This window comes from Gracilinanus agilis, chromosome 3 (genome assembly GCF_016433145.1).
Source record: "Gracilinanus agilis isolate LMUSP501 chromosome 3, AgileGrace, whole genome shotgun sequence".
NCBI classification, from domain to species: domain Eukaryota; kingdom Metazoa; phylum Chordata; class Mammalia; order Didelphimorphia; family Didelphidae; genus Gracilinanus; species Gracilinanus agilis.
Window position 1 is genome coordinate 345,614,666 of NC_058132.1, and position 26,799 is coordinate 345,641,464.

General features: G+C 40.0%; 1 protein-coding gene across 1 annotated transcript in view; it reads right to left on the bottom strand.

Moving 5' to 3' along the window:
• Window positions 1-15,991: 15,991 nt before the first annotated feature.
• Window positions 15,992-26,799, bottom strand: part of NR1I2 (nuclear receptor subfamily 1 group I member 2) — a 27,457-nt gene continuing 16,649 nt past the window's right edge. Inside the window, exon 4 of the mRNA XM_044669171.1 lies at window positions 15,992-16,136. Within this exon, the coding sequence (XP_044525106.1) occupies window positions 15,992-16,136 (145 nt within the window). The remainder of the gene's footprint in view (window positions 16,137-26,799) is intronic.

A 26,799-nucleotide genomic window follows, 5' to 3' on the forward strand; every position in this document is an offset into this window, starting at 1 on the left:
GCTCCTTCATTCCATCTTGGAATCCTCCAGCCCTTCCTGCTAGGTCCATAGAAACTATATGCAACTAATACTAAATAATCTTCCTCACAACATTCCCCAGATCTAAATATCTTTTTACAAAGTTTTCTTCTGAGTGGTTTCCCTACTCTACTCCTCTCCTCTCTATCTAACCCCAAATTCCTGTACTTGACCAAGCTAAACTAACACTAAACCCCGCCCCCCTTTGATGATTTTAAGGAAAGGGTCTGTGTGTAAGTCTGAGGGCCCCCAAAGATGGACCAAGATCCAAAGGATCTAGATCAGGTCTCATAATCTATTGTCAGATCACCACAGGAACTCAGCAGATATCAAACACAGCCACAGGAAATTGGAATAATGGAGCAGCAGGTAGGATGGGAAGATAAGGTAGTAAAATGCCACAGGGAAATAGCCAATCTCCTCAAGTCAAAACCATCAGAGAGAAAAGCCACAGCTCCAAGGCCCAACTGTCTCTCTCCAACAGCTCAGCTCCTCCACAGAATTCCAGAGTCCTGTATTCTGCTGCCCACTGCAAACTTACACTAGTAGAAGATAAGCATTCTGATCAATTATAAATGTGAAATCATGCAAAATATATTTCTGTTTTAGCCATCACACACACACACACACACACAGATAAGAAAAAAAAAGAAAATTATGCTTTAACTTGCACTCAGACTTCATCAATTCTTTCTCTGGAAGTATTTCAAGTTTCTTTGATCTTCTTGCACACCCCTGTTTTGTATGATATTAAGTTCTATACTTCCCTTCCTCTCTGGAGGATTTTTTTGATCACAAGTCCTTTGGAATTGTGTTGGATCATCATATTGACCAAAGTAGCCATCTTTCGCAGCTGATTATCATTACTATATTTTTGTTCTTGTGCACAATGATCTCTTGATTCTACTCACTTCACTTTGAATCAGTTCATATAGGTCTTCTCATTTTTTGTGAACACCCCCCACCTCGTCATTTCTTATAGCACAATAGTACTCTATCTTCATATGCCACAATTGGTTCAGCCATTCTCAGTGACAAACATTTTCTTAATTTCCAATTCTTTGTCACCACAAAAAGAGCTACCATAAATATTTTTGTACATATTAGACCTTTTCTTTTTTCTTTGATCTCTTTGGAGTACAGGCCTAGTAGTGGTGTTACTGTGTCAAAGAATAGCCACATTTTTATAGACCTTTGAATATAGTTTCAAATTCCTCTCCAGAATGGTTGGACCAGTTTACAATTCCACCCATAGTTCATTAATGTATGTATTTTCCCACATCCCCTCAAGCATCTATCATTTCTGATGGGTGTGAAATGTACTCAGAATTGTTTTAATTTGCATTTCTCTAGTCATTACTGATTTGGAGCATTTTTTCACATGAATACAGAAAGCTTTGATTTCTTCTTCTGAAAACTTGTCCTGTGACAATTTATTAATTGGAGAATGGCTTATTTTTATAAATTTATCTCAGTTTAACATATATTTACAAAATGAAATCTATATCAGAGACCTGCTGAAAAATTTCTTTAATATTACTTCATTGTCTATAGTACTTTTTAGAAATGTAGTTTCCCCAGTTTTCTCTTTTAATTAGGTTTATTTTTTGCTTTTAGGGGCAGCTAGGTGGCACAGTAGATAAAGTGCCAGGCCTGGAATCAGGAAGATCTGGATTCAAATTCAGCTTCATACACATACTAGCTATGTGATTATGGGAAAGTCACTTAACACTACTGTTTGTTTCAATTTCCTTATTTGTAAAATGAACTGAAAAGGCAAATGGCAAACCACTCCAGTATCATTGCCAAGAAAACTCCAAATGGGGTCACAGAGTTAGACATGACTTTTGTACCTTTTTTCCCCATTTCCCATTTTCTGATTTTTAAGGAGTCCTGTTTAATATTTTTGTGCCTCTTTTACCAAGCCATTACTACTCTTTTTGTAATTTCTTTTTGTATCACTCTCATTCCTTTTCCTTTCCCCCTCTCTTTCTTTTTCTTTTTTATTAATCATCATCAATAATAAAAAAACATTTAACTAAACAAACACATTTTTAAAAAGATTATGTGTGAGGCCACAAACTCCACATTGCTTACAGTTTGTTTTTAAAATATGCAAATTAAATGTATATAGTAATATAAATAAATCTGCTTTTGCATTCTCTTTGGATTTATATTATTTGGATACTTTTTCCTCTTGATTTTGTGGCTGCTCCTTTTTTTTAATGTAATCATGATATGTATTATTCTTATTCTCTTTTCATCTCTTCATTTATTTTCTTTATCTTTCCAATATTTGTCATTTCAAAAACATAATACAATCCATTTTACATTCAGATGTCATGATCTATTCAGCCATTCCTCCCATTCATTGTATTTGGGTTATTTCCAGTTATTTTACCATTACAAACAAAGCTTCCTTCCTGTTGCTCTATTTGTTAAGAAAAACTTTACTCTTCTAATTGTGTATGTTGTTTTCTCTTTGTCCCAGGTCTGATAAGAGTAGGCTTCTAGTACTAACAGTCCTCTACCCACCATTCTCTTCTTTGTGATGGTTCCTCCACTCATTTCTCCTCCATATGAAATAGCCATTCCAACCTGTCTCTTCCTGGTCTATTCCACTACCATCTCGTATTACTCATCACTACTCTCATCCTCCCCTCCACTGTAATAGATTCTCCTTTGCCCCCATGCCTCCTTGTGTGATATAATTTATTTCATTTTACTTTTCTCTTCCAATTTCTCTCAGTTCAATCTTCTTTTTCACCCCTTGATTTTATTTTTGTGTATCATCCTAAATACCTTATGACCATACCCTCTGTCTATGTATACTTCTAACTATTCTGATGATAAAAGAACTTTTAAGAGCTACAAATATCATCTTTCCATGTAAGAATATAAACAATTCAACCTTATTGAGTCCCTTAAATTTTTTTCTTTCTTATTTACTTTTTTATGCTTCTCTTGAATTTTGTATTTAGACATCAAATTTTCTATTTAAGTCTGGTCTTTTCTTCAGGAATGCTTGGAAATCTTCTACTTAATTAAATGACTACATTTCTCCTGAAAGAATTTAGTCAGTTTTGATGGATAGGTGATTCTTGGTTGTAAACCCATTTCCCTTTCCTTCTGGAATATCATATTCTAAGCTTTCTGTTTCTTCAATGTAGAAACTGCCAGATCCTATGTAATTCTGACAGGGGCTCTGATATTTGAATTATTTCTTTCTAGCTGCTTCCGGTATTTTCTCCTTGGCCTGAGAGCCCTTGAACTTGGCCATAACATTTCTGGGAATTGTCACTTAAGGAATTATTGCAGGAGGTGATCTGTGTATTCTTGAAATTTCTATTTTATCTTCTTCTATATCAGGACAGTTTTCTTTGATAATTTCTTGTAATATGATGTCTATGATTTTTTTTATCATGACTTTTGGGTAGTTCAATAATTCTTAGATCATCTCTCCTGGATCGATTTCCCCAGTCATTTGTTCAATTTCTTCTATTTTTTCATTCTTTAATTTTGTTTTATTGTTTATTGATGTCACATGAAGTCATTAGCTTCTATTTGCCCAATTCCAATTTTTAAAGAATGATTTTCTTCCATGACCTTTTGGTCCATTGTACTTTTCATGAAACTCTTTTCTTTTCTCTTCTTTTCTTTTCTTTCCTTTTCTTTTCCTTTCTCTTCTTTTTTTTTAAACACTTACTTTCTGTCTTAGAATCAATACTGTGTATTAGTTTCAAGGCAGAAGAACAGTAAGGGCTAGGCAAAAAGGATTTAAGTGACTTTCCAGGGTCACACAGATAGCAAATGCCTGAGGCCAGATAAACCCAGGACCTCCTATCTGGCTCTTAATCCACTAAGCCATCCAACTGCTCCTGAACTCTTTTCTTCCTTATTTATTTTTAATCTCTTTTTCCAGTAGGTCAATTCTGGTTTTTAAGAAACTCATTTCTTTGTTTTATTTTTGTGTCTCTTTTTCCAATTGACCAATTTTACTTTTTAAGCTGTTATTTTCTTTTTGCATTATTTTTGTTTCTTTTTCCCATTTTCCTCCACCTCTCACATGACTTTTTAATTTCTTCTTGAGTTCTTCCTGCACTTGAGACCAATTCTTATTTTTCTTTGAAGTTTTGCACGTGGTTGCTTGGATCTCACCATTCCCTGCTGACTGCCTTGCTCTTTGTTTCCATGGAAATTTTCGATATTTAGGTATTTCTTTTACTGTTTGCTCATTTCTGCAGCCTTTTTTAACTGCGAGTTCTGAACACTGATGATTCTGTTTCTTCTGTTAATGGTTTTCAGGACTCAGCACTATAAACTATTTTGCCCTGGTGCTAGGGGCTTGAGCACATGCTTGAACAGGCTAAATGCCAAGGATTTGGGGGTCTCACTGTGGGCTGGTGCCAGGTCTTAGGACTTCAAGGGTTGGGTGTGAGGTACCCTGCTGTTGGCTTAGGCAGGGTTCTGGGATCCCAAAGTTAGCCTATGCCCAGGCTCAGAACCTGGTGCAGCAGGTGGGGGTGGTCAGACTATGTGCATTATTACTGCCAGTTCCCCCTTATCATATGAAAATCAATTCTCTCTGCCTACCTTTCAAGTTGTTTCTGCAGGAGAACCCTCTCACTCTGTCTAGTTAGTTTTTTGATGTCTGTCATTTTGAGGTACTATTTTAAGATTGGTTTGAGAGGATTCTCAGAGTAATTTCAGCTTTTGCTGCTACAAAGCTGCCATCCCTCCACCCCTCCCATTACCATTTCAGCTCATTTCATTACATTCTCTTGAACTTCTCCATATACACCCCTTCAAAATTACCAGGCAATGATACCATTCCCAGCAACCATAGATGACATTTTCCCTTACCAGAATCAAACAATTTGACCTTTCAAGTTGCTTATGATTAGTCTTTCAATATCTATGTATGTTTCTTATAGACCAAATTTTCTGCTGAGTTCTGGGTTTTTCTCCAGGAATAGTTGAAACTCTTTTACTTCACTAAATATTCATTTTTCTCTTTTATAATTATGTTCATCTTTGCTAGATATGTTATTTTTAGATGTAAGCCTAGTTCTTCTGCTCCGTGAAATGCTGTATTCCACATCTTGTGTTCTTCTAATGTTCTGATCGGTAAGTCTTGTGTTATTCTGACTCTAGCTTCACAGTATTTAATTTGGTTTCTAAGATTTCTGGGCAGTTTTTCCTGATGATTTCTTAGAGTAGGGTGCCTAAACTTTTTTTTTATGTAAATTTCCAGGAATCCAACTATTCTTATATTGTCTTTTTTTTTTAAACACTTACCTTCCATCTTAGAGTCAATACTGTGTATTGGCTCCAAGGCAGAAGAGCAATAAGGGCTAGGCAATGGGGGTCAAGTGACTTGCCCACAGTCACACCACCAGGAAGTGTCTGAGGCCAGATTTGAACTTAGGACCTCATGTCTCTCAGCCTGGCTTTCAATCCACTGAGCTACCCAGCTGCCCCCATATATTGTCTTTTCTTGATCTATTTTATAGCTCAGTTGTATTTGTAATAAGATGTTTCATGTTCTCTTCTATTGTTTCATTCTTTTGATTTTGCTTTCTTATTTGCCTTAGGAAATTTTTAGTTTCTCCTTGTCCAATTCTAGTTCTTAATACATAATTTTCTTTTATAGGTTTCTGGATCTTTTTCCATTTGGGTAATGTTTATTTCATAATTTTCTTGCATTCCTTTTTTTTTTCCTAAAATTTCCTCACCTCTCTCATTTGGTTTTTGAGGTGTTTTTTAAGTTCCTCCTAAAGTCTTTTTGAACTTGTAGCCATTTATTGTATTTCTTTGCTATTTTTGAAATAAGTGTTTTTACTTCACTGTCCTCTGAGTTTGATCCAAGATCTTCTCTCTCCTCATAATTGCTATTAATAGTTGGATTCTTGTTTCTTTGCTTGTTCATTTTTTATTTATTCATTTATTTTAATTTTAGTGGCCAGGTCCATAAATTTAATTATTGGCTTTTTTCCCCCCAGAGTTCCAAAATTCTTATTTTGTCAGTGTATGTTATCTTAGTTTTCAGGATTTTTTTATGTGTTTGTTTTTTTCCTGACTCCTATTTAGTTACTGTGGTTTTTATAGTCCAGAGAGTCAGATGTATTTCCAGTTCCCCCTCTTCAAACTCCAGTAGGTGATTGACCTCAGGTACTCCAACCAGAGCCCACTGACAGTTCTGCTACTGCAACTGTAAGCAGCCAATCAGCCATCCCCTATGGCAACAACCAGGGATTCCACTCTCCTGGGAGTAACCACAGCTGAATGGGGTCAGTCCCCCAATATACGTAACTCACAGGTGCATATTTCTTCCTCACTTCTCCTCTCCCTACTGCCACAGCCCCCTAACAGTGCAGTTATCCAGCCCACAATTTTCAAGCCTCCAAAGTTCCTCCTTTGTTAGCAATGAGGCTTGAGTTCTTGCCCTTAGGGCAGGGTTCCCACTGACTCTGAGGTGTCCATTCCTCAGTCCCTAGCCATGGGCCAGCTTGGGTCTCTAGAGCCAAGACCAGAGCAAACACAGGTACTCTCAGTGTCCTCTGCCCATGGACTCAGCTTACAGTAGGATCAACTCAGCGAACAAGATGAGGTTGCTAATCCTGCCCTCTGGGGCTGCTTTATGGACTAAGGCTGGGAAAGTTAGACTTTTCTCCTTAGTTCTTAACTGTTTTGCTTCATTCCAGATGCCTATCTTTTTGCCACTTTTAATGCTAATTTTATGGAATTATTTTTAGTTGTTTATGGAGGGTTTTAGGAAGGCAAGAAAGCTTCCTGCCCTACTCCACCATCTTCTCCTCTATCTTTCTTTAACTCATAGGAATTCTCATTAGGTTTAGTTCCAATTAGCATTATTTTTTAAGGCTTTATTTGTAGCTGTTTCACATTGTGTCTTCTTCTGAGTTTGTATCTTTGTCTTCCCTGCCACCACATTAGCTTTTTATAGTCAAGTTCTTTTTTGTTGTTGTTTACTCATTTTCCAAACTATTTTTTTATTTTGAACTTCATGTTAAAGTTGGGATCAGCTTATCTTGGCATAGGTATGAGCTCTTGGCTTTTTCATACTGCTCTTTTCAGAACTAGTTCTGGGAATAAGTATGTTTTGGGTGTTTTAAAGGTGGTATGATCTGGGGAGAAATGTGTTCACTGCTCTCCCCTGTGCCTGGAAAACCCTGCCACCTCTACCCTAACTGTTGAACTCTCTGTCTTCTTTTAAGTTACAACCAAAATCCTACCTCCTGCAGGAGGCCTTTCCCAACCCATCTTGATTCCACTGCATTCCATCTATTAATTACTTCCTATTTATCCTGGATATAGCTTGTTTTTTTTTAATAATTTTTTTGCATGGTATCTCTGCCACTAGATTGTAACTTCCTTGAGGACAAGGACTATCTTTTGCCTCTTTTCAAATACTTCATGATTAGCACAGTGCCTGGCAGGTAATACAAACTTATTGTTTATTTATTCTATTTAAAATCCCTTCAGTCTTTACACATACATTTTTATCTGGGCCCACCTCCTTGATCTTATACTTATGAAACTGATTTTTGAACTCAAATCTAGAGTTCCAGTTTTTCCTACTAATCTACTATCTAATTTGATTTGATGTATTATTGGCAACTCTCTAAAATTCTAAGATTCAGAGAAGGTGCCAACAGCTTCCTCCCACAAAGGAATGAAAAGTCCTTTCATTAAAAAAATTATAGTCTTTTGAAACCAATGGCATTCTGGTTTCTTAATTGGTCTCTTATTACTTTGGATTGCATAAATCAATTTTCTGAAAGCAAATTGCATTCTAAGTAAACTAGAAATCAACATAAATCAAGGAATCTCAGAAGAAGCTACACATCACCATATTTAGGACTGGCACCTGTGTCTATGTATCCCAGGACCAACTGAAACCAATAATATTAAGAATTTGTATATAGTGTATGTTTGTTATTTTCAAGGGATATTAAGAAGAACTCAGTGTTCAAGTAAGGTACTCACTGCTTCTCTCATTGATCATCCCTCTTATTGCCTCTCAGGCAAAATAAACCCCCTGCTCCATGTAATGCAAGGGACTTCCATCAATCCAGAAGGGACTGTGAAGGAAGACATATATATGTGTGTGTATGTGTGTGTGCATGTGTGCGCATGCATGTGTGTGTGTGTAAACACATAGAGATTAAGATTGGGAAACAGGAAGAGAGATAGAAAGAGCAAAAGAGAGTAAGCCAATGGGAAAGAATGAATCTTTGTACAGGAAAGTCAATAGAAATAATTTCTCAGCTTTCTGAAATTGAGAGCTTTTGACTAGATAATCTCTACCAGACATTCTGCAAGTTTGGATTTTTGTGAATAGGGACAGTGCATAAGGCTAAGTCCAGTGTTGCAGGGAAGTCAGGATTCAGAAGAAAGATAGGGTAATAGCAACGACCTTAGTCTGGGAGCCTGCCCTTGACTCCTGACTGTCCCTATCTCAATGTGTGGTTGCCCATGGACAAGTAACTTTACCTTTCTGACCTTCAAACAAGGGGGCTGAATTAAACCTTCTCTGAGAATCTGCACAGCTAAGTGCCCTTCCAATTGCCTTGAAGTGTGAGGATTGGTGTGTTTCTCAGCTCCTGCTATGACTTTAGCTTCATTGGGAAACAAACTATGGAGAAATAACTACTCCTGGTGAAAGGTGGATGGAGAATTAATAACCTACAAAGAGTTGTATGAATAGATTAGATCTATTTTTGGCAGGAGACAAAAAAAAAAAGAGAAGAAACCTTAATGTAGTTTGAGAGACATGAAAAGCTCTATCTAGAGCATTGTCTAAAGAACAAACCAATGTGGCTCTTACTCCAACAGAAAGAGAAGGATAGACTGTCAATCATCCAGTCAATAAAAATTCATTAAGCATTTACTATGTGCCAGGCCCTATATCAAGTGTTGAGGATACAAAAAGAGGCAAAAGATCGCCTCTGTTGTCAAGAAGCGCACCATCTAAAGCGGATTCCATTGGTGGAATACACTGTCCAATTGTGTGGAATATATCCATCTGTGCATTTGTACATGTGTGTCATTCTTAATTTCTAAGAAGTTAGCCCTTCTAGCACTAAGATTGGCAGCCAGTGCCCCAGATGTCTTCCCCCATATTTCATGATCTTTTGGGATTCCCACTTCCCTTGTCTTAGACTGGAGTTCAAAGGAGCTTAGCTCATGTAGAGAAGCATTAAGCTGTGAATGTCTAGTAACCCTAACTCTCACAAGGGTATTTAGATTTTAAAAAGAGCCCCTGGAACCAAAGGAATGCTGTTTTAGTTTGTGGAATATTGGGTGGTTGCACAAGGGGCCAGTAGAGAATATCATACATGTCTGGGTGTGGTGGAGCACCCAGCCTCATCCTATATGGCCTAGGACAGTCCTGGGCCACTTACACACCACCCTGGCTAAGGAGTTTGGAAAGGAACCTTGGTAAAGGCTCTCTAGGAGCAGATCTGTTTTTACCAACAAAGGCTAATGCCTCATTCAAAGCAACCCAAAGAAGGAAGCTCCTTTGCTCATCCTAGCAAGAGAAGCCTCAGGCAGCTGGGTGGCTCACTGGATAGAGTTCCAGGTCTAGAGATGGGAGGTCCTGGGTTCAATTCAGGCCTCAGATATTTCCTAGCTGTGTGACCCTGGGCAAGTTACTTAACCCCCCATTGCCTAGCCCTTACTGATCTTCTATCTGGGAGTCAATACACATTACTGATTCTAAGATGGAAGGTGAGGGATTAAACAACATGCACCCCTTTTCTTAACATTATGCAGACACATCTAGATTAGGATAGATGAACAATTGCATATGGTTATAAATAAATGGGGCTACTCTACTCCTAGGAGATAGAGATATGGGTGAGGAGGTTGGAGCCCTGTATCTCTGTATTCTACCTAGGAGCTGGTGATGGGGGAACATCAACCCCAATCACCCTTGCTAGATGATAACATCTAGATAACATTCCCTTCTAGACAACAGTTGCCCAGGAAGGACCCTAAATGGTCAGGTGGGTGGGTAACCCTTTCAGGTCCCACCTGGGATTGGATCAATTATTAATATTGGGCTCTAGTTAGCCTTGGATCACGTTGTTCATCTGACTGCATTTACTCCCTCCCCAAGGGCAGTGATATAATGACCACGCAGGAAAGTACTTATTAAATGCTTTATCTATGATCTTAATTAGGGAAAGGAAAATCAGGATACAGATTGGGGATTGGAGACCCTGTCAAACTAATATCTATAAGCTATAATCCTTTAGGACTGGTGGCTATTGATTTATAAAGCTGGAGCTATTGTTCCTCACAATCCTCTCTGATTCAGCTTGGCCACTGCCAAACCAGAGATAGTAGAATGCTCTGTGGATGCAGCTGTATTGATGATTTCCTCTCAGCTTTCTTATTATCAGTTCATGATGTGTTAGCCTTAACAGCCTTCAGGAAGTAACCACCCTTAAAAAACCACCCTCTTCTTCTCAGTCCTCCTTCCTCCTGTTCACCACCCTGGCCCAGATACCTAAAAGCTAAAATGATTCAGATACCTAAAGATCTAGGGAGATTCAGAGATAACCAATGACTAATGGTCAGAGACCCAAAGATCAATGGTCAAGGACCAAGACCACAAAGATCAACAATCAAAGGCCTCCTCCCAGATGGCTGTTAGGGGTATTTATACTCTCAGGCCAACTGACATTTGCCCCTGGCTCACGGCATCTGGGAACATTCCGATGTCTCCAACTGTCTCCCCTGTCAATCAAGGTGAGACCAACATTTCCCAGGGTTTGAACATAACAATACATACTTGGGCACTCCCCACCACCCTCTCCCCTGCCATCTATACAAGGATACAGATACATCAGTGAAGATATAGGAGGATTCTGAAAAGCTAAATAACATCCAGAGAAGGGCAGCCAGAGGGTTAGGGGCCTAGAGGCCCTACTACCTGTAAGAGGGGAGTCATCGCAGACAGCTTGAAAGAGCCATGGAATGCTGAGAGAAGGAGAGTCCAAGTGACAGTTGGAACAGCAGACTTCCAGGAGTTGGGAACCTAAGTGGAGGTCTTTCAGGGATTGAGCTAGAGAGGGAGGATGTGGATCTGAGCTTTGAGATCTCCTGAAGACTTTTGGTTTCCTGACCAGAGAAGAAGACCTGCTCCAGAGACATCTTGGCTTCCTGTCATCTCCTAGAACTCTAGCAGTGCTCCATGGTGGGGAGAAGTTGCCTGAACCTCTCAAGTCTTGAGCCTTTGCTGACAGTATTCCACCATTTGTCTACTAATCAATATAGCTTTTAGGCAATAATATTAATTTGGGAGGGGCAGGAGAAGCTTTGGATTGAGGAAGACTCTGGCTCTCCCTCTGGGATAGAAGACTGAGTCAGACTCTCCAGGGTGAAAGACCTGACTAGACAACCCTTTAGGGATCCCCGTGTTCCCCTTTCCTACAAAGACCCTGCAACATTCCTCTTCCCTGTTGATACATATAAATATCAAAAGATCAGATTCAGGTTAGTTCCATTAAAGGGAGACTGGGTTGGGAGGGAGGGAGGCTTGATCAGGCTGATCTCCATCTTAAGCTTGACCACCTGTTGTGAGGAAGCAAGGGGTTTCTGTGTACCCCCCCCCCTCGCAGGAACACTGAATCAGGGCATCACTCACTTCAGCCCTCCAATGGTGGCACACCCTCCCAGGGTCCCCCATTGTTGAAGGGGACCCAAATTATTTTCACAGTAATAAGAGGCTGCAGTAAGGGAGGAGGGGACCCCTATACAACTCCAGATTGTTCCTAGCTACATCCCCCCTCCTCCAAAACACCCCTTATTACAAGTGGCAAGTCTAAAGGATTTTAAAACCTAGAAGAAACAGTTTTAACAACAAAAAAAACAAGGAAAAACCTGTAGAGAAACCAGAAAGCAGCCATCTTGGGTGTGGCTTCCTACAGAAGCACTCAAGGGACAAACCTCCTTGAGAATCAATACTATAGGTAGGTCATTTAAAGGAACAGTAGCAACATTCAAATAAAATCAACATGGAGATTCCAGCAGGCAGAACAGCTTTCATCCTGCTCAGATGTTCCTTCTTCCTTTATTCATTTTGGGCCATGGTATACAATCTATGGGTTGTAATTTTTCCACAATATATTTTGAAAATAATTCACATGTATGACACTTACCAATGAATGAAACTAGAGATAGAACACCTTTGTGACTTTCTGCCTACCACCATGGCAGTGGCAGCCTCCTTTTTGCAATTCTATTGGAACCTGAAAAAGTTAGTGGAACAGAATCTGGGACACAAGGAAGAGGACAAGGTTACATTAGCAACATTAAAGAAAAAACTGGCAAAAATGATTGAGGAAGAAATAGGCAAACATCTTAATGGGGGAAAAGGGCAAGATACAGAAATAGTAATACAAGTGGCAGAAAAAGATGGGTCAAGCCAATAGAGGGATAATACAGAGTCCACAAAGAAAGACAATACACTAGGGGCCAAAGCAGCTATTTCAATATTAACCATCTGCAACAGAACAGTTTTCCAGCCAGATTCAGGGATCATCCATATAAAAATTCATAAACTTTTCAGCAGTGGAGACCTTGATAGCCTGAAGAAGAGGATGCCCAAGTATTATTTGAACCCCCACAAATCAATAAAGGAGTTCAAAAGGGTGATCTGTTTATATGAGCCTTCCTTTAGGGTTGTGGAAATTTTGCTTGGGGCACTTTTTACAAACCCTCCCAATGAAACCAATGCATTCAAGAGACCAGGGACAACCCCAATCTAACCTCATGGCCCAGAGAATATGGGGACTTTGAATTTTCTAATCCAGGGAACATTTCATTCTTGAAAAGATGTAGGGAGGATTTAGTTGAAGCAATGAAAATCCATGCAAAAAGATCTGATTCATGGAGAAAATTCGAAAAGATTAAGCAAGAGGTAGGAGAGCACCCTAGCACATATTTAGACAGTCTTGTTGAAGCTGGAGAAAATATTCTCAGTTTCCAAGACTTGAACAAACCCAACCTCCAACACATCAGGAGGCAATTTATCAAGGGTAGTAATCTCCCAATCAGGACATATTTCAACCTGCATTGTCTTGGGTAGGAAAGTCTATCTCTAGAAGACCTAGGAAAGACAGCTTTGTACGTTCGTGGTTCAAGTGAAAGGGTTGACAGGGAATCAGACAAAAGCAAGGATGAAACTATAGCAGACCTCAAAAGACAATTAAAGGAAGCCAAAACTACCATAAAACAAAAAAGTAATTGAAGACATAAAGAACTTAGCCACCTTGCAAACTAAAAACAACATCAGAAATCAAATCCAACAAAGGCAGAACACAAATAATAGGCCATGTTTTCTTTGTGGGAAATTTGGTCACATGGTGAGGGTATGCTATTACAAGTCACAAATAAACTTTAATAATAATAATAATAACAGAAAGAAGAATTACAATAACACCTACATAAATTCAAAGTATAATAACAATAACAACAGCACTTATACCAGAAGGAATAGATGTTGTGAACATGAGTGTGGAAATTCAGGAAATGAAAGTAATAGTCCATTAAAAACAATGGAAAAATATATTTCACAGGAAGCCAGACCTCGCTACTCTCAAGTTGTATCGGGGACCCAAGCAAATTTATGAATCAGGGAATCAGTGTTAGCACTCAAAACAATAGAAAAGGGGTGCAAAAGCAAAAAGAGTAAAAGGAAATCAAAAAGGGAAACTGTGGGACACACAAATAGATTTGGGGGATGGTGAAATAAAAATTAAGTCTGAAGAAATAATAGAAGAGGAGATGCAGATGAACAAAGATAATGTGGAGATTAGGAATAAAATCTATGAGATAACATAGAGTGATCAAGCAAACAGCAGAAAAACACAAGTGCACTTACAAAAGAATGGAAGCAAATTCAATGGCTATTCTAACAAGCAAAGACACAGACATTAACCAATGCAAAGCAGAAGGAACGACAAACTTAAACCTTAAATCCTCAAATATACACTGGCAAACATCCTACAGACATGCAAAAACAAATTATACAAACATGCTTTTCTTGAGATCCCTCTCCATAGTTCCTCTGACCTGGGGACCCTGACCTCATTCTGGACAAGAGGTGGATCTTTGGGATATCAGGGAGTCCAGAAGGGCAAGAGACAAGGGTCTTCTGGAAGCCAGAAGTCACAAGACCTTTAGAATGGCAGCAGAGGGCGCATGTCCACTTTTCTCTATGCTACTTTCCTGCATTCTTCTTCAAGAAGAGAGTAGGGAAAGAAGCAAGCTGTAGCTTCAATCTTAAGATCAAACTCTTCTCATTTTTAAAATCCAAAGTCTTTCCTGGGGTGTTGTGCAGTTTATAATTACTCTGCTACAACTTCCCCAGACACCTCCCACTTCACTTTCTTTGTGGGAGGTGTGGGAGAAAGTATAAAAGAGAGAGTTTGGCGCCTTTTCAGTCTCTCTCTATCCTGAGGTCTCACTAGCTCTCTCGAGCCCTGAAGCTCTCAGATCCTGATCTCTCTCTTGGTGCCCTTTTCCCTTTCTATCTACGCCCTAGTTTTTCCTAGACCTTCCCCTTTCTAATTTAAACAAAACTTAGCTATTCTAAACCCTAAAGTTGTTCTCTGATCCTTTATTTGAGCCCGGAAGGGCTCTGGTCAATTTCCCCCTGCCAGGGCTGGGGACCTCTACCTTCCTTTCCCTTCTTCTACCTTCCTCTCTCCTTTCTCCCATTCCATCCAACCTTCCTACTATCCTCCCTTCACCCCCCTCACAGTATCAAAAAAATGGGTACAGGCCAGTATTCAATTTCCACAGAAAGACTGCCATGTGAAAAAGGACTAGAAGTCTCACTTGAACCTAGAAAAAGAACCAGGATGAGTGGGTGAAAATTCTTAGGACCTAGATTTTAGTTAGATTGCCAGCAATTAGAGGGGAATGGGTTGCCTTAGAGGGGAGTGAGCTCCCTGTCACTGAAGTGTTTTAGCAGAGACTGGATGACTATTGTCAAGGGTGATGGGAAAGGTGTTAATGCTTCAGTTAGGGATTAGATTCCATGTTCAATCTCTTTCCTAAGCAAGCTGATAGTTTATGATAGGCACAGTCTATGAATATACAGAAAAAGGCACAGCTATGCACATGTGTGTGTGTACTTCTGGGTGCCAATATACCCACTTTAAAAGCTGCCGGCTACAGAGTGTGACTCTAATGCCCAGCTCCCTGACGTGAGGCAGGAAAATGGGTATTTATCAGGAAAAACTAGTCTTTTATTGTTCCCATAGATATGGTCATAAGCATGTTCATGGGGCATGCACATAAACCTACACACACAAATCTAGGAGCTCACATGCAGAGTAGGTGTGGGATAATTTGGGCCAGTAGATGGAAGAAGATGGAATCTGGCTTTATGGAGAGAGAAATAGGAACAAGAATGGAGGAAGGAATGAATGAGCTACTAATGATCACAGAAGACAATAGAGTCCCACAGACTCAGTCCCTGAGCCTCGAGCCTGCCCATCCCCTCCTCAGAAGGCACCACTGCCATATATCACTGGAATTCCTTCCCAGGGCCACTAGCATCTCTTCTGAAGAAAAAATTTTCTGCTTCCCCTCCCAACACCACCCCCCTCACAACCTCCCCTGCTACGGCTCCCATAAGCCAGGGAGTTGCTCTGTCAAGTGTGTCATTATCTATCAGCTATCTACCAAGATGTGGTAGCAGTACAAGCCAGGAGGAAACAACCTCTTCTCTCCAGGAAAGTCAGATGGGAATGAGTACCAAAAGAACTGGGGCAAATCCAAGAGGTTAAGGCTGGACTCTGCAAATCAGAGCATGGAGAGATCTTGGCTCTCTCTGATTTCTGTCCGTCCAAGGGCCGACAGCCAGAGGACTTGCCATTGGAGGTATACTGTGCTGCTTGGTGCTGGGCAGCCTTCAAAATGAGCTGACTATTCAGAGGTCCATTATGTTGAATAACTCCCGCATGAGAGGAGTGGCAAAGGGATGGATGTCTTCAATCTGCAGCAGTCGCTTGGTGTGTTGGGCATTGATGCTTCGGAGCTCCGTGAGGATGGCTATGATCTTCAGAAACAGGAAACTGCAGGGTGGGCAGAGGGAGAGGGAAAGGAAGGGAGACAAAGATGAAGAAATGAGGAAATGCTGTGGAGTTTGCAATGGGTTCCTCCTTTCCCACCCCACCCTGAGACCTTGTCCTATGGGTCCACTGATGGAGAACACATGTTATAAGTGTGGGTTTCTTTGCTCTGGGCAGTTGTCTTCACTGGAGTAAAAGCTGCAGTCATGGTAGAGGGTCTGCGTGGCTCTTCCTGTTGCTTATTACTGAATCTGCCCCATCACTAGTTGTAAAAAGGCAAGTCCCCAAGTCAGTAAGGATCCAAAGTCAGGACTCGGCTTCTGATCTCCCTCATCCTTTCCTTCAGGGGGAGCTTAGGTAGACACTTTAAGCTTAGAGCAGTAGCCAAGGCCCAGCCACAGGACATCCATGGCAATCACTGACCTAACCTTGCCATGGCACATCCCTGGAAGCTGAATTAAACTCGGGCAAGAGACTCAGTTGTGAGAGGCAGTGTGATACAATGGACAGAGGGCACCTACTAAATTAAGAGTAAAACTCCACAATTCAGTACTTCTAGAATCTGTGGTTTCATCTGCAGGTTTTAACCACATCCTCCTTATAGCGCATGGTTACATGAGCTGCTGTAGCCTAGCCTCTGGTGATGAGTAAGGCTGGTCCAGGGAAGGCAGGTGTACAGTCAGTTCATTACTGGACCTGTTCTGACTTGTTAAAGTCTGGCTGAGCCTACATTCCCTGGGCTCAGCTGCCAAGAACCACAAGTCACCTTCATGCCATGGTAAGGCACTGGAGAAGGTCTGTACTGGATCCTGGGAATCTTTACAGACAGCATCTCAATCCCCACCTTACCCTGAACTGATAAAGGCAATAGAAACTCCACTATAGGTTTGGTCTTCCTTGGTGCTACCATTGGGGGAGGAAGAGACATTCTTTACAGGGGACCAGAAGGAAAATTTAAATTTAAGTTTAAAATTTAGATGTCTCTAAGATTTGATGCTAGTGCAGCTAGGTGGTGTGATGGATGGAGCTAGGCCTGGAATCAGGAAGACCCATCTCCCTGAGTTCAAATCTGTCTTCAGACTTTGACTAGCCAGGTGACCTTAGACAAGTAACTTAACTGTGTTGACCTCAGTTTCCTCATCTATCAAAGGATCTGGAGAAGGAAATGGCAAATTATTTCAGCATCATTGCCAAGAAAACCTCAAAAGGGTCATGAAGAGTCAGACACAACTAAAAAATAACTAAACCACAGGGACAAAAACTTTTAAGTTTTCTCCTAGTTCTAGCATTCATTTTCTTTGTCAGTGGTCTAGCATGACCATGCTGTTTTCCCAACACTCAGATATTTGATGAAGCTTAATAAACTTCCATTTTGTACCTTCTTTGTTCAAATAACAAACAGATGAATGAATGAAGACTCCTTTACACTTGTTTCACTTTAAAAAAAAAGCTTTATTGATACTTATTGATGCCAAGTGTAGGAATAGCATTATAAAGGGCTGAACGAATAGCATGAAACAAGGCATAAGAGCAGTAAGGGCTAGGCAATGGGAGTTAGGTGACTTGCCCAGAGTCACACAGCTAGGAAGTGTCTGAGGCCAGATTTGAACCCAACACCTCTCATCTCTAAGTCTGGCTCTCAATCCACTGAGTCACCCAGCTGCACCTGATCCTTTTTGTTTTTACATCATAATCATTTTATGTCCTCCTCCACGCATTGCTGTTAGTCTTCTTGTTAGCACTTGCCCAATTTTTGCTAGTGCCTATCACCTCCCTCAAATTAAGTTGGGATAAAAGAAAAAAACAGGAAGTGGATAAGTAAAGGCTAAAATTTTAAGTATGGAAAAATGTAAATGTGGCACTGACCCTAAATAATATGTCACCAGCTTACTGCCTGAGCCAGTATTTCAGGGCTCTGGTGCACACACTCTGGGGAGAGATCATACCAAGGCCTAACAACAAATTATGATAAGCAAGACATTAAAAAAAATAAAAACACTCTCTGCAAAGAGGTTCTAAGGCATTGGAAGTTCTGTGGGTCTCTGCTCATATAAACTGTCTATAAATCATCTTTCTTTGAAGATGTAAGATTTCATCAGTGTGAGCAGTCTCTCCACCAATGCCAATCACACCCACTCTTTCCCCACCTTGGCTATCTTCACAAGCTGTCACGGCCAAAACATTCCATTACCTGGTGACCCACCAGCTCTGTGAGGATGCCCAAGTCTAAATAAATGTGGTAAAGCTGTTTTTCAGATAAAGGTCCACAGTCATCACTGGACCTGTTTTCTAAGAAGCTGTCACTTCAGTGGACAGTGAAGAAAGATCCAGATTCATATCACAGCTGCCCTTTGGACCCAAATGGCCCCAGCTATTCTGGTGTCTGGTCATCTAAGGGCATAAAAATTTCCAGCCACTTGGAATTTAGGGCCGTGGAACTTGGTGGATTTCTGAAGACCACTTGGGTCAATCAGCCACCATGTCCTTTGCCCTTACAACAAAACCATTTCCATATTTAGTTTGGGAGTGGGCGGAGAATGTTAGGCCACCTAACTTCATTTTGTTTACCACTCAATGACTTTCAAGTACCTTATTTCCTCCCAACTTCAAAACTGAACTGAGAATGCTGGTGTTGGAGCTACCTCTAAAACATATCCGATAGGATCATATTTAGAGGTCATGGAGTCCAGTCCTCTGATTTTAATAGATGAAGATACTCTGGAGATGGTCAGCGACTTGCCCAGGGTCATGTAGCTAGTAAGTGTCTGAGTCAAGATTTGAACCTATGTCTTCCTGGCTCCAAGTCCAGAGCTCTATCCATGATACTATACTATGTCACCTAATACCTGGGAACCCAACTAAGTAAACTTATACCAGTAGGTATCGAGCCTCCTCATCTCGTTCAGTTTAAGTCTTTGCCAGGGAACTGTATTTGTTCCCTGTCTCCACTTACTACTCAGCCAATTGTTTTCCATTTCTATCTACTGCAAGATTCTAGGCTGGTCTTTTTCAGTATTGGCTTCTACATGAAGAGAAGAGAAATATGAGCCACCCAGGTGAGGCAAGTGAGGGATCTCACAAATCAGTCGCCTTGCTCCTGCTGTGTAAGCAGCGACAAAACTAGATCCCCAACACAATACATCCTTCATGCCTTGTTCAGCTCCCTCAATTCTTTTTTTTTTCACCCTTACTTTCTGTCTTGGAATTGGGATGAAGTATCAGTTCCAAGGCAGAAAAGTGGTAAGGATTGGACAATTTGGGTGAAGTGACTTGCCCAGAGTAACTCAGTCAGGAAACATCTGAGGTCCTATTTGAACACAGGTCTGGAGCTCTATCCACTGAACCACCTAGTTGTACCTGATCTCTCAATTCTCACAATACTCTTGGTTCCCAATTGTTTGTTAGTCAGTCAATATTTATTAAGCACCTGCTATGTCAGACTCAGTCCTGTTGGCAATTCGAAGAAAGCCAACAAAAGTCCCTGTTCACAAGGTACTACAGTCTGGGAGAGACAAATGAGAGAGACAACATGCAAACAAATAAAAACAAGATACACACAGCCTAAATAAAGGGTAAACTGGAGGTAATCAGTGAAGGGAAGGTACTAGCATCGAGGGTAATCAGGAAAGACTTCTTGCAGAAGGTAAGATTTATAGCTATTACTTGCAGAAAGTCAGGGAGAAATGAAATGTGAAATGAAAAATGAAAAGAAAAAAAGTCAGGGAGGCAAAAATGAGAAAGGAGAGAATTCCAGACAGGAGAGAAAGCCAGTAAAATGCCTGGAATCAAAAGGAATAGCACCTTCTGCAAGGAATGGCAAGGTAGCCCATGTCACTAGATTGAAGAGAGCATGGGGGAAAAGGATAAGAATCCTAGAAAGGCAGGCAAGGGTCAGGTTGTGGAGGGCATTAAATGTTCTGTTGTTTCTGTTGTGTCCAATTCTTCATGACTCAATTTGGGGTTTTCTTGGCAAAGATACTGGAGTGGTTTGCCACTCCAGCTCATTTTATAGATGAGGAAACTGAGGCAAATAGGGTGAAGTGACTTGCCCAGGGTCACACAGCTAGTAAATATCTGAGGCCAGATTTGAACTCAGGGAGATAGGTCTTCCTGACTCTAGGCCCAGCTTGGCACTCTAATGACAAAGGAATTTATATCTAACCCTGGAGGCAATAAACTGGAGTTTATTGAAAAGGAAGGGTAATATCTTCAGATACATGCTTTAAGATAGTTGATTTGACAGCTGAATGATGGGTGAACTGGAGGTGGGGAAGGCTTGAGACAGGATGACCAACTAGCTGGCTTCTACAATAGTCTGGCCTGGAGTGATAAGAGCCTGCAGAGTGCTAACAATGCCAGAGGAGAGAAGGGGCCATCTATGAGAGACTTCACAAAGGAAAAATCAACAAGACTTGATAATAGACTGGATATGGAGGGCAAGAGAGAATAGGGAGTTGAGGATGATGCCCAGGTTGTGAGTTTACATGATTGAGTGGTACCCTTTAACAGTAACAAGAAAGTTAGGAAGAGTGGAGAGTTTGAGGAGAAAGAGAATGAGTCTAATTTGGAATGTGTAGTGTGTAAGATGTCCCCAGGGCATCCAGTCTGAGATGCCATCTGGAAGTTTGGGAGAGATTTTAGGACTAGATAAATAAATCAGAAAATCATTAGTATAGAAACAGTAAGAGAATCCATGAGAGTTGATGAGTACCAAGTTAAATAGTATCAAGGGAGAAGAGAAGTGAGCCCCAAGGACAGAGCCAGTACCTGGATAGCCATTTCTGGTCAAAGTGTAATCAGTAATGGAGTCTAAGAAAGAGTAGTCAACCAAGAGAAGAACCAGGAAAAAGCTGTCTAGAAATTCTAGAGCCATCAATAATCATATGAAAAAATGTTCTAAATCACTCTTGATTAGAGAAATGCAAATTAAAACAATGCTGAGGTACCAACTCAAACCTATTAGATTAGCCAATATGGCAGTAAAAGAAAATAGTAAATGCTAGAGGGGGTGTGGCAAAATTGGGACACTCATGCATTGTTGGTGGAGTTGTGAACTGATCCAACTCTTCTGGAGGGAAATTTGATACAATGCCCAAAGGACTATAAAACTGTGCATTCCCTCGTTCCCTTTGATTTGGTAATACCACTACTGGGTCTGTATCTCAAAGAGATAATAAGGGGGAAAGGACTATTTGTACAAAAATATTTACAGCAGATCTTTTTGTCATGGCAAAGAATTGGAAATTGAAGGAATGACATCGATTGGGGAATTGCTGAACAAATTGTGGTATATGGAAATGGAATTCTATTGTGTAATAAAAAAAGATAAGCAAGATGATTTCAGAAAAAAACTGGAAAGATCTGCAGGAACTGATACATAGCAAAATAGAGTAAAACTGGAAAAACATTGTCTACAGTAACAACAATACTGGATGATGATTATCTATGAAAACTTGACTACTCTCAGCAATGAAATGATCTGGGACAATCCTGAAAGACTTATGACGTGGAATGCTATCCACCTCCAGAGGAAGAACTGTTGAAGTTGTCTTTCATGTTAGTGTATTTATGGTTTTGTTTTGGGGTTTTGGTTATGTATGAATTTGCTCTTACAACAATTACCAATATGGAGGTGTGTTTTGCATGACAATAAAAAATAAGAAAAATCTAAAAAAAAGAAAGTATCAAGAAGAAGAGTGTGATTGACAGTGGTGAAAGCTTGTGGAGGTCAAGAAAGATGAAGATTGAGAAAAGGCCCTTGGATTTGGCAATTAAGAGATCACTAGTAACCTGGGGAAAAGCAATTTCAGTTGAATGATGAGGTCAGAAGATACATTATAAAGAGTTAAGGAAATAACAATAATAGCTAGCATTTATATAGCAATTTAAACTTTGCAAAGTGCTTTATGAATATTATCTAGTTTAATCTTCACTATAGCCCTGGGAGGTAGGTTCAGTTATTGTCCCCATTTTACAGATGAAGAAAAGGAGGCAGACAGAGGTTAAGTGATTTTCTCACAGTCACAAAGCTAGAAAATGTCTGAGCTCAAATTTTAACTCTGCTCTTACTGACTCCAGGTCCAGAGAGGAAAGGAAGTGGAAGCACCTTCTGTAGATAGGAGTTCCACCACAAAAGAGAAAAGAGATGTAGGGCAACTGTGCAGATGGACAGATCAGAAGAGGGTTAGAAGATGAGAGGGAACAGGGACATGTTCATATGCAGTAAGGATGCAGCCAGTAGACAAGGAGAGATGGAAAAGTAGAGATGACAGAAAGGGTAATGATACGGTCTGCCAATGAAGAAGGGATGTGATAAGATCACTTGCTCCAGAAGAGAGGGCTTTGCTTTGGGAGGAAAGACCATTTTTTCCTCTGAGACAAGGATGAAGAAAGTCTGGGAAATCATCTCAGTTGTGTGAGTTGAGGAGGGAAGAAGAAGAAGCTCTCAGTGAATAGTCTTGATTTTTTCAGTGAAAAATGAGGTAAGATTCTCAACTGAGAGAATGGAGGAAGGGAAAACTTTGGGAAGTTTGAGGAAAGAAGAAAGATCAGAGAGCTGCTATGGTGAGTGAGGTAGTGAATCAAATAGGGAGGATTCTTTTGGTGCAATGAGAACTCAATTGAGATTATATAATGTAAATTTGTGGTGGATCTGGTTAGTGTGATAATGAGATTAAACCTACTCCATTTTTAGATTTAATCATCAAAGGTGTAAATACCACCACTTAATTCACAAGTGGGGAAGTCTGTAACCCACGTGTGCAAAAGTGGGTAATGAATCAGAATTGACTGACTGCCCCCTGGGAATTCCTAAGCAAAGCATTTGTTGTGATTGGACATGCAAACTAAGAGAAAGGCACAGGAAGTGATGCAAAAGAAGTGCCTTTAAAATGGAGTGACAACTTCCTGTAGTTGAGTTCTTGTTCGGTTTCTGGAGCTCAAGGTCAAGTGGATGTTCTGTTCTTCTCTTCCACCTGGAACTGGTCTAGCTTGTTAAACTAGATCTCTCACTCTACCCTCTTCTCATTTTTCTACTTTCACTCTCTCCTATAATTTTATAGTAATTTTATAGTAATTTTGTAAATAAATTACTAACATTCATTTTAGAATTGATATTTATTTAATTCTTAGCAACTACTCATTTAAATATTTAATCCGACCAAAACCCTAATTTTTTCCCTTTTACATTAGCCTGGTTTCATGATCCTATACAAGTGTTTGAAAAGCAGTGAAGGCAGCAGAGGGTGGGAATAATCAAAGGTTATGATTTAGAAGGGCCAGATCTTTGGCACAATAAAGAAGGCAAGGGACTCAACAGATGAAGACAGTATAAAGCCAAGTCAGCTCACTAAGGGTCAGGATGAGGAAGGAGAGAATATGTACCCATCATGGTAGTTATGGCCTAGGAAAGAACTCAGGGGTTGAAGAATTGGTGGTCCCAGTGAGGATGAAGGACAAGGTTTGTAGTTACAAGGTGAGAGGAGAAGTGAACAACAATGGACTGTGATCAGAGAAGGGAATCTCAACATTCATGAGCATAGATGTAGAACACTTGTGGATAATGGCAAGATCAAGGGTCTAGCTATCTCTGTGTGTAGCTGTGGTCATGGGAAATGAGTGAGTTAAGAAACTGGGAAGTTAGAATGATTTAGGGACTATAAATATGGATGTGGAGGTCCTCTAGTGCAAAGACAGAAGTTGTGTAGGAGAGCACTGAACTCCCTAAGGAAAGAAGAGGAGAAACATGGAGGCTGGGATGCAGCACTTTCTAGAATGCCAACTGGGCGGTAGATATGGGTTGTTAACATTTTTTCAGCTGTGTCTGATCCTTTGTGACTCCATTTTGGGTCTTGTGGTAAAGATCCTGAAGTGGATTTCCTTCTCTGGCACATTTTACATATGAGGAAACTGAGGCAAACAGTATTATGTGACTTGCCCAAGGTCACACAGCTAGTGTCTGAAGCCAGATTTAAGTCTTCCTGACTCCAGGGCTGATATTCTAACCAATGTGCCACCCAACTGCCCAAAAAAATGGATGGAGTGGGCTTTAAAGGAGGAGAGGTTATTGTGTAATGGCAGTAGAAAGACATCCTGAAAGCAACAATGAGGAGCAAATCCCTGACTTTAGCCAGTGGGTGTGATTCTGGAGGGCCGTGCATGTGGCAAATAGGTGAAAGTACAACCATTGCCAGAAAGGGTTGCCAGTGGGTCTGTGTCACCAGGAGGGAACCAGGTCCCAGGGAGAGCCGGAAGATGGAAGAATTGGGATAGGAAAAGATTTCAGATGAAAGCAAGCTTGTTACCTATAAAAGAGGCATTCCAGAGAGCACAGTGGAAGGGGTGGTTTGGGATGGGGAGAATTTGAGAGAGATGGAAATAAGGAATCAGCAATGAGTAAAGGAGAACCAACAAAGTTGGCTGGTCTGAAGCAGTTCCCTTGGTTTTCCATGGTTATATTTTTTTAAAATAAAATTAAGAAAACAAACCAAACCAAAAAATCCCAAACATGACTATTCTCTTCATTCCTACATCTATTATCTTAGTGCAAGCGTTCATTATTTCTCACCTGGGTTTTTGCAGCATCTTCCTGACTGGTCTCCCTGCCCCAAGGCTCCCACCACTCTAGTCTATCTCACACTACTGCCAAGTCCTCCCTTTTGTATTTATTATGTACATACATATGCTTATACAGATATGTATTTACACACTTGTATACACGTGCACATATACACACATATGTATAAATGGAAATTTTGAACCTTGAACTTCATCCCCCATAAGTCCCTTAGTATTTCTCCAAATTCCCTTTAATCTCTCCTGCACCTCCACATTTGTGTGGTCATATTATTGTTTTAGGAGTTCTGTAGCTCCTCCCTCTTTTTCTTTTTGCTCTTGCGAGAGCAGCCTGGGTTAGTTTTTTTATGTTAGTTTATTATTAACAAAAACTTTGTAAAATACAATATTTAGTTCTTGTATATTAATTTTAATCTCCACAATTTCTGATGACCACTTCAGGACACGAATTCTCAAAATTTTTTTTTACTCATATAGCTTTTAAGTAAAGTTAGTAAGTTTGTCCCAACTCCACCCACCCAGCATGAGAGCTGAGAGCTGGGGCTGCCTAATCTCTCCTCCAGCCCTGCCCTCCTACCATTTTTTTTGCCAGCCACACCTGCCTGCCTGTTTTCTGTCTGTCTCCTGCTGCCACTGCAGTTTCTTGCATCCATCTGCTTGAGCCAGCATTCCTCGCCAATCCCTGCCCAGCCTACAATCTGACAATCCTAGCTGCTTTTCTCCAATGGACAGGTGAGAACTCCAATTCCTTCTCCTACCCCACATGGGTTTTCCAGCCTGCACTAGCCATTTTTTAAGCTGAAGCCTTAAGCTGACCCTAGACTCCTGGACGAGACAGACTTGTAACTCAGGAATTTTTTTCACTGGAAGTGGACTTCTCTGCAGTTTTTCTTTCGAGGGCAAATGAGACTAAATCAGTAGATTTGAAGTAGAAGTTTTTGTCTTTACCTTTTGGCCAGTCTTTCATGTGGAAATACCCTGTTGTCTCCCTAGTAATTTCACTTCTCTCTGTTTACTGTAAACAAACCCCATTCAGCCTTTTTTTTTTTTTTTTTAAGTTTTCAAAGCATGCTAGAAACTCTGAAACAATAGTTTGAGTTGGTAAGGCTAAAAAGTGCAGTTTGGATCTGCTTAATTCTTTTCCTGGGAGTTTTTATTTTCATTGGAGATTTCCCACTTTATTTACTTCTCAAGAATATACAATAGGGTAGGGGGCTGCCTAAACTACAAACCAAACTGAAATATTTTGACAAAGTTTTAAAAGTCTTAAATGCTCTCAACAAGCAGAGTGGAAATTCTGCCCAGTGGGCATAAGAAAAACTTAAGATGGGTGACAAATGAAATGCAAATGTTTGATTTATGTGGGGGAGGGGGAAAAGAACCTTAAAAGAGATCAGGAAGTTTATTGCTTGTTAACTATTTTGAGTTTTATCTCCCCTCAAGATAGTAAAGAAGTCTATTGGAATTAGAAAAAAGGATTTTGACTACACTGCTTGTACCTTGTCATTTGCTTATATTATTGTATTTGCTGATTTCTTTAAGGTTTAATTTTTTTTAAAGTTTATCTATATTAACCTGATCAATACTATTCTGTTATATATAGCATTTTTATCTGTACTGTTTCCCTATGATTTTACTGAACAAAATATCATTGTAAAAAGCCCATAAGTCTTATGTATCCTGGATTTCTCATCTCAGCTATCAAGGTCACATGTTACTTATACAGTCTTTTCTTCCTTTTTGCCTTTGTTAATTGTCACATACATGATGGATGGATGGATGGACTCCATCAAAACTGGTTACAAATTGTATACAACTTTGAAGACTATGATAACTTAAGAATTTAAATTGTAATTTTAAGGGATCTTGAGAAATTACTTCAGATATCTAGTAGTTTCTGAATGGATGATATATATATATAAAGAATGTTGTAGTAAAAGGTAGAGAAACAAATAGAAGTTCCTACCAAAACTATATATAATATATATATATATATAACTTTTTATATATAAAACAGGAAGCCAAAAAGAGCTCCTGAATGTATGATATTTTAACTCTTCAGTTTAATTTACTTCCACCAGAACATTATAGA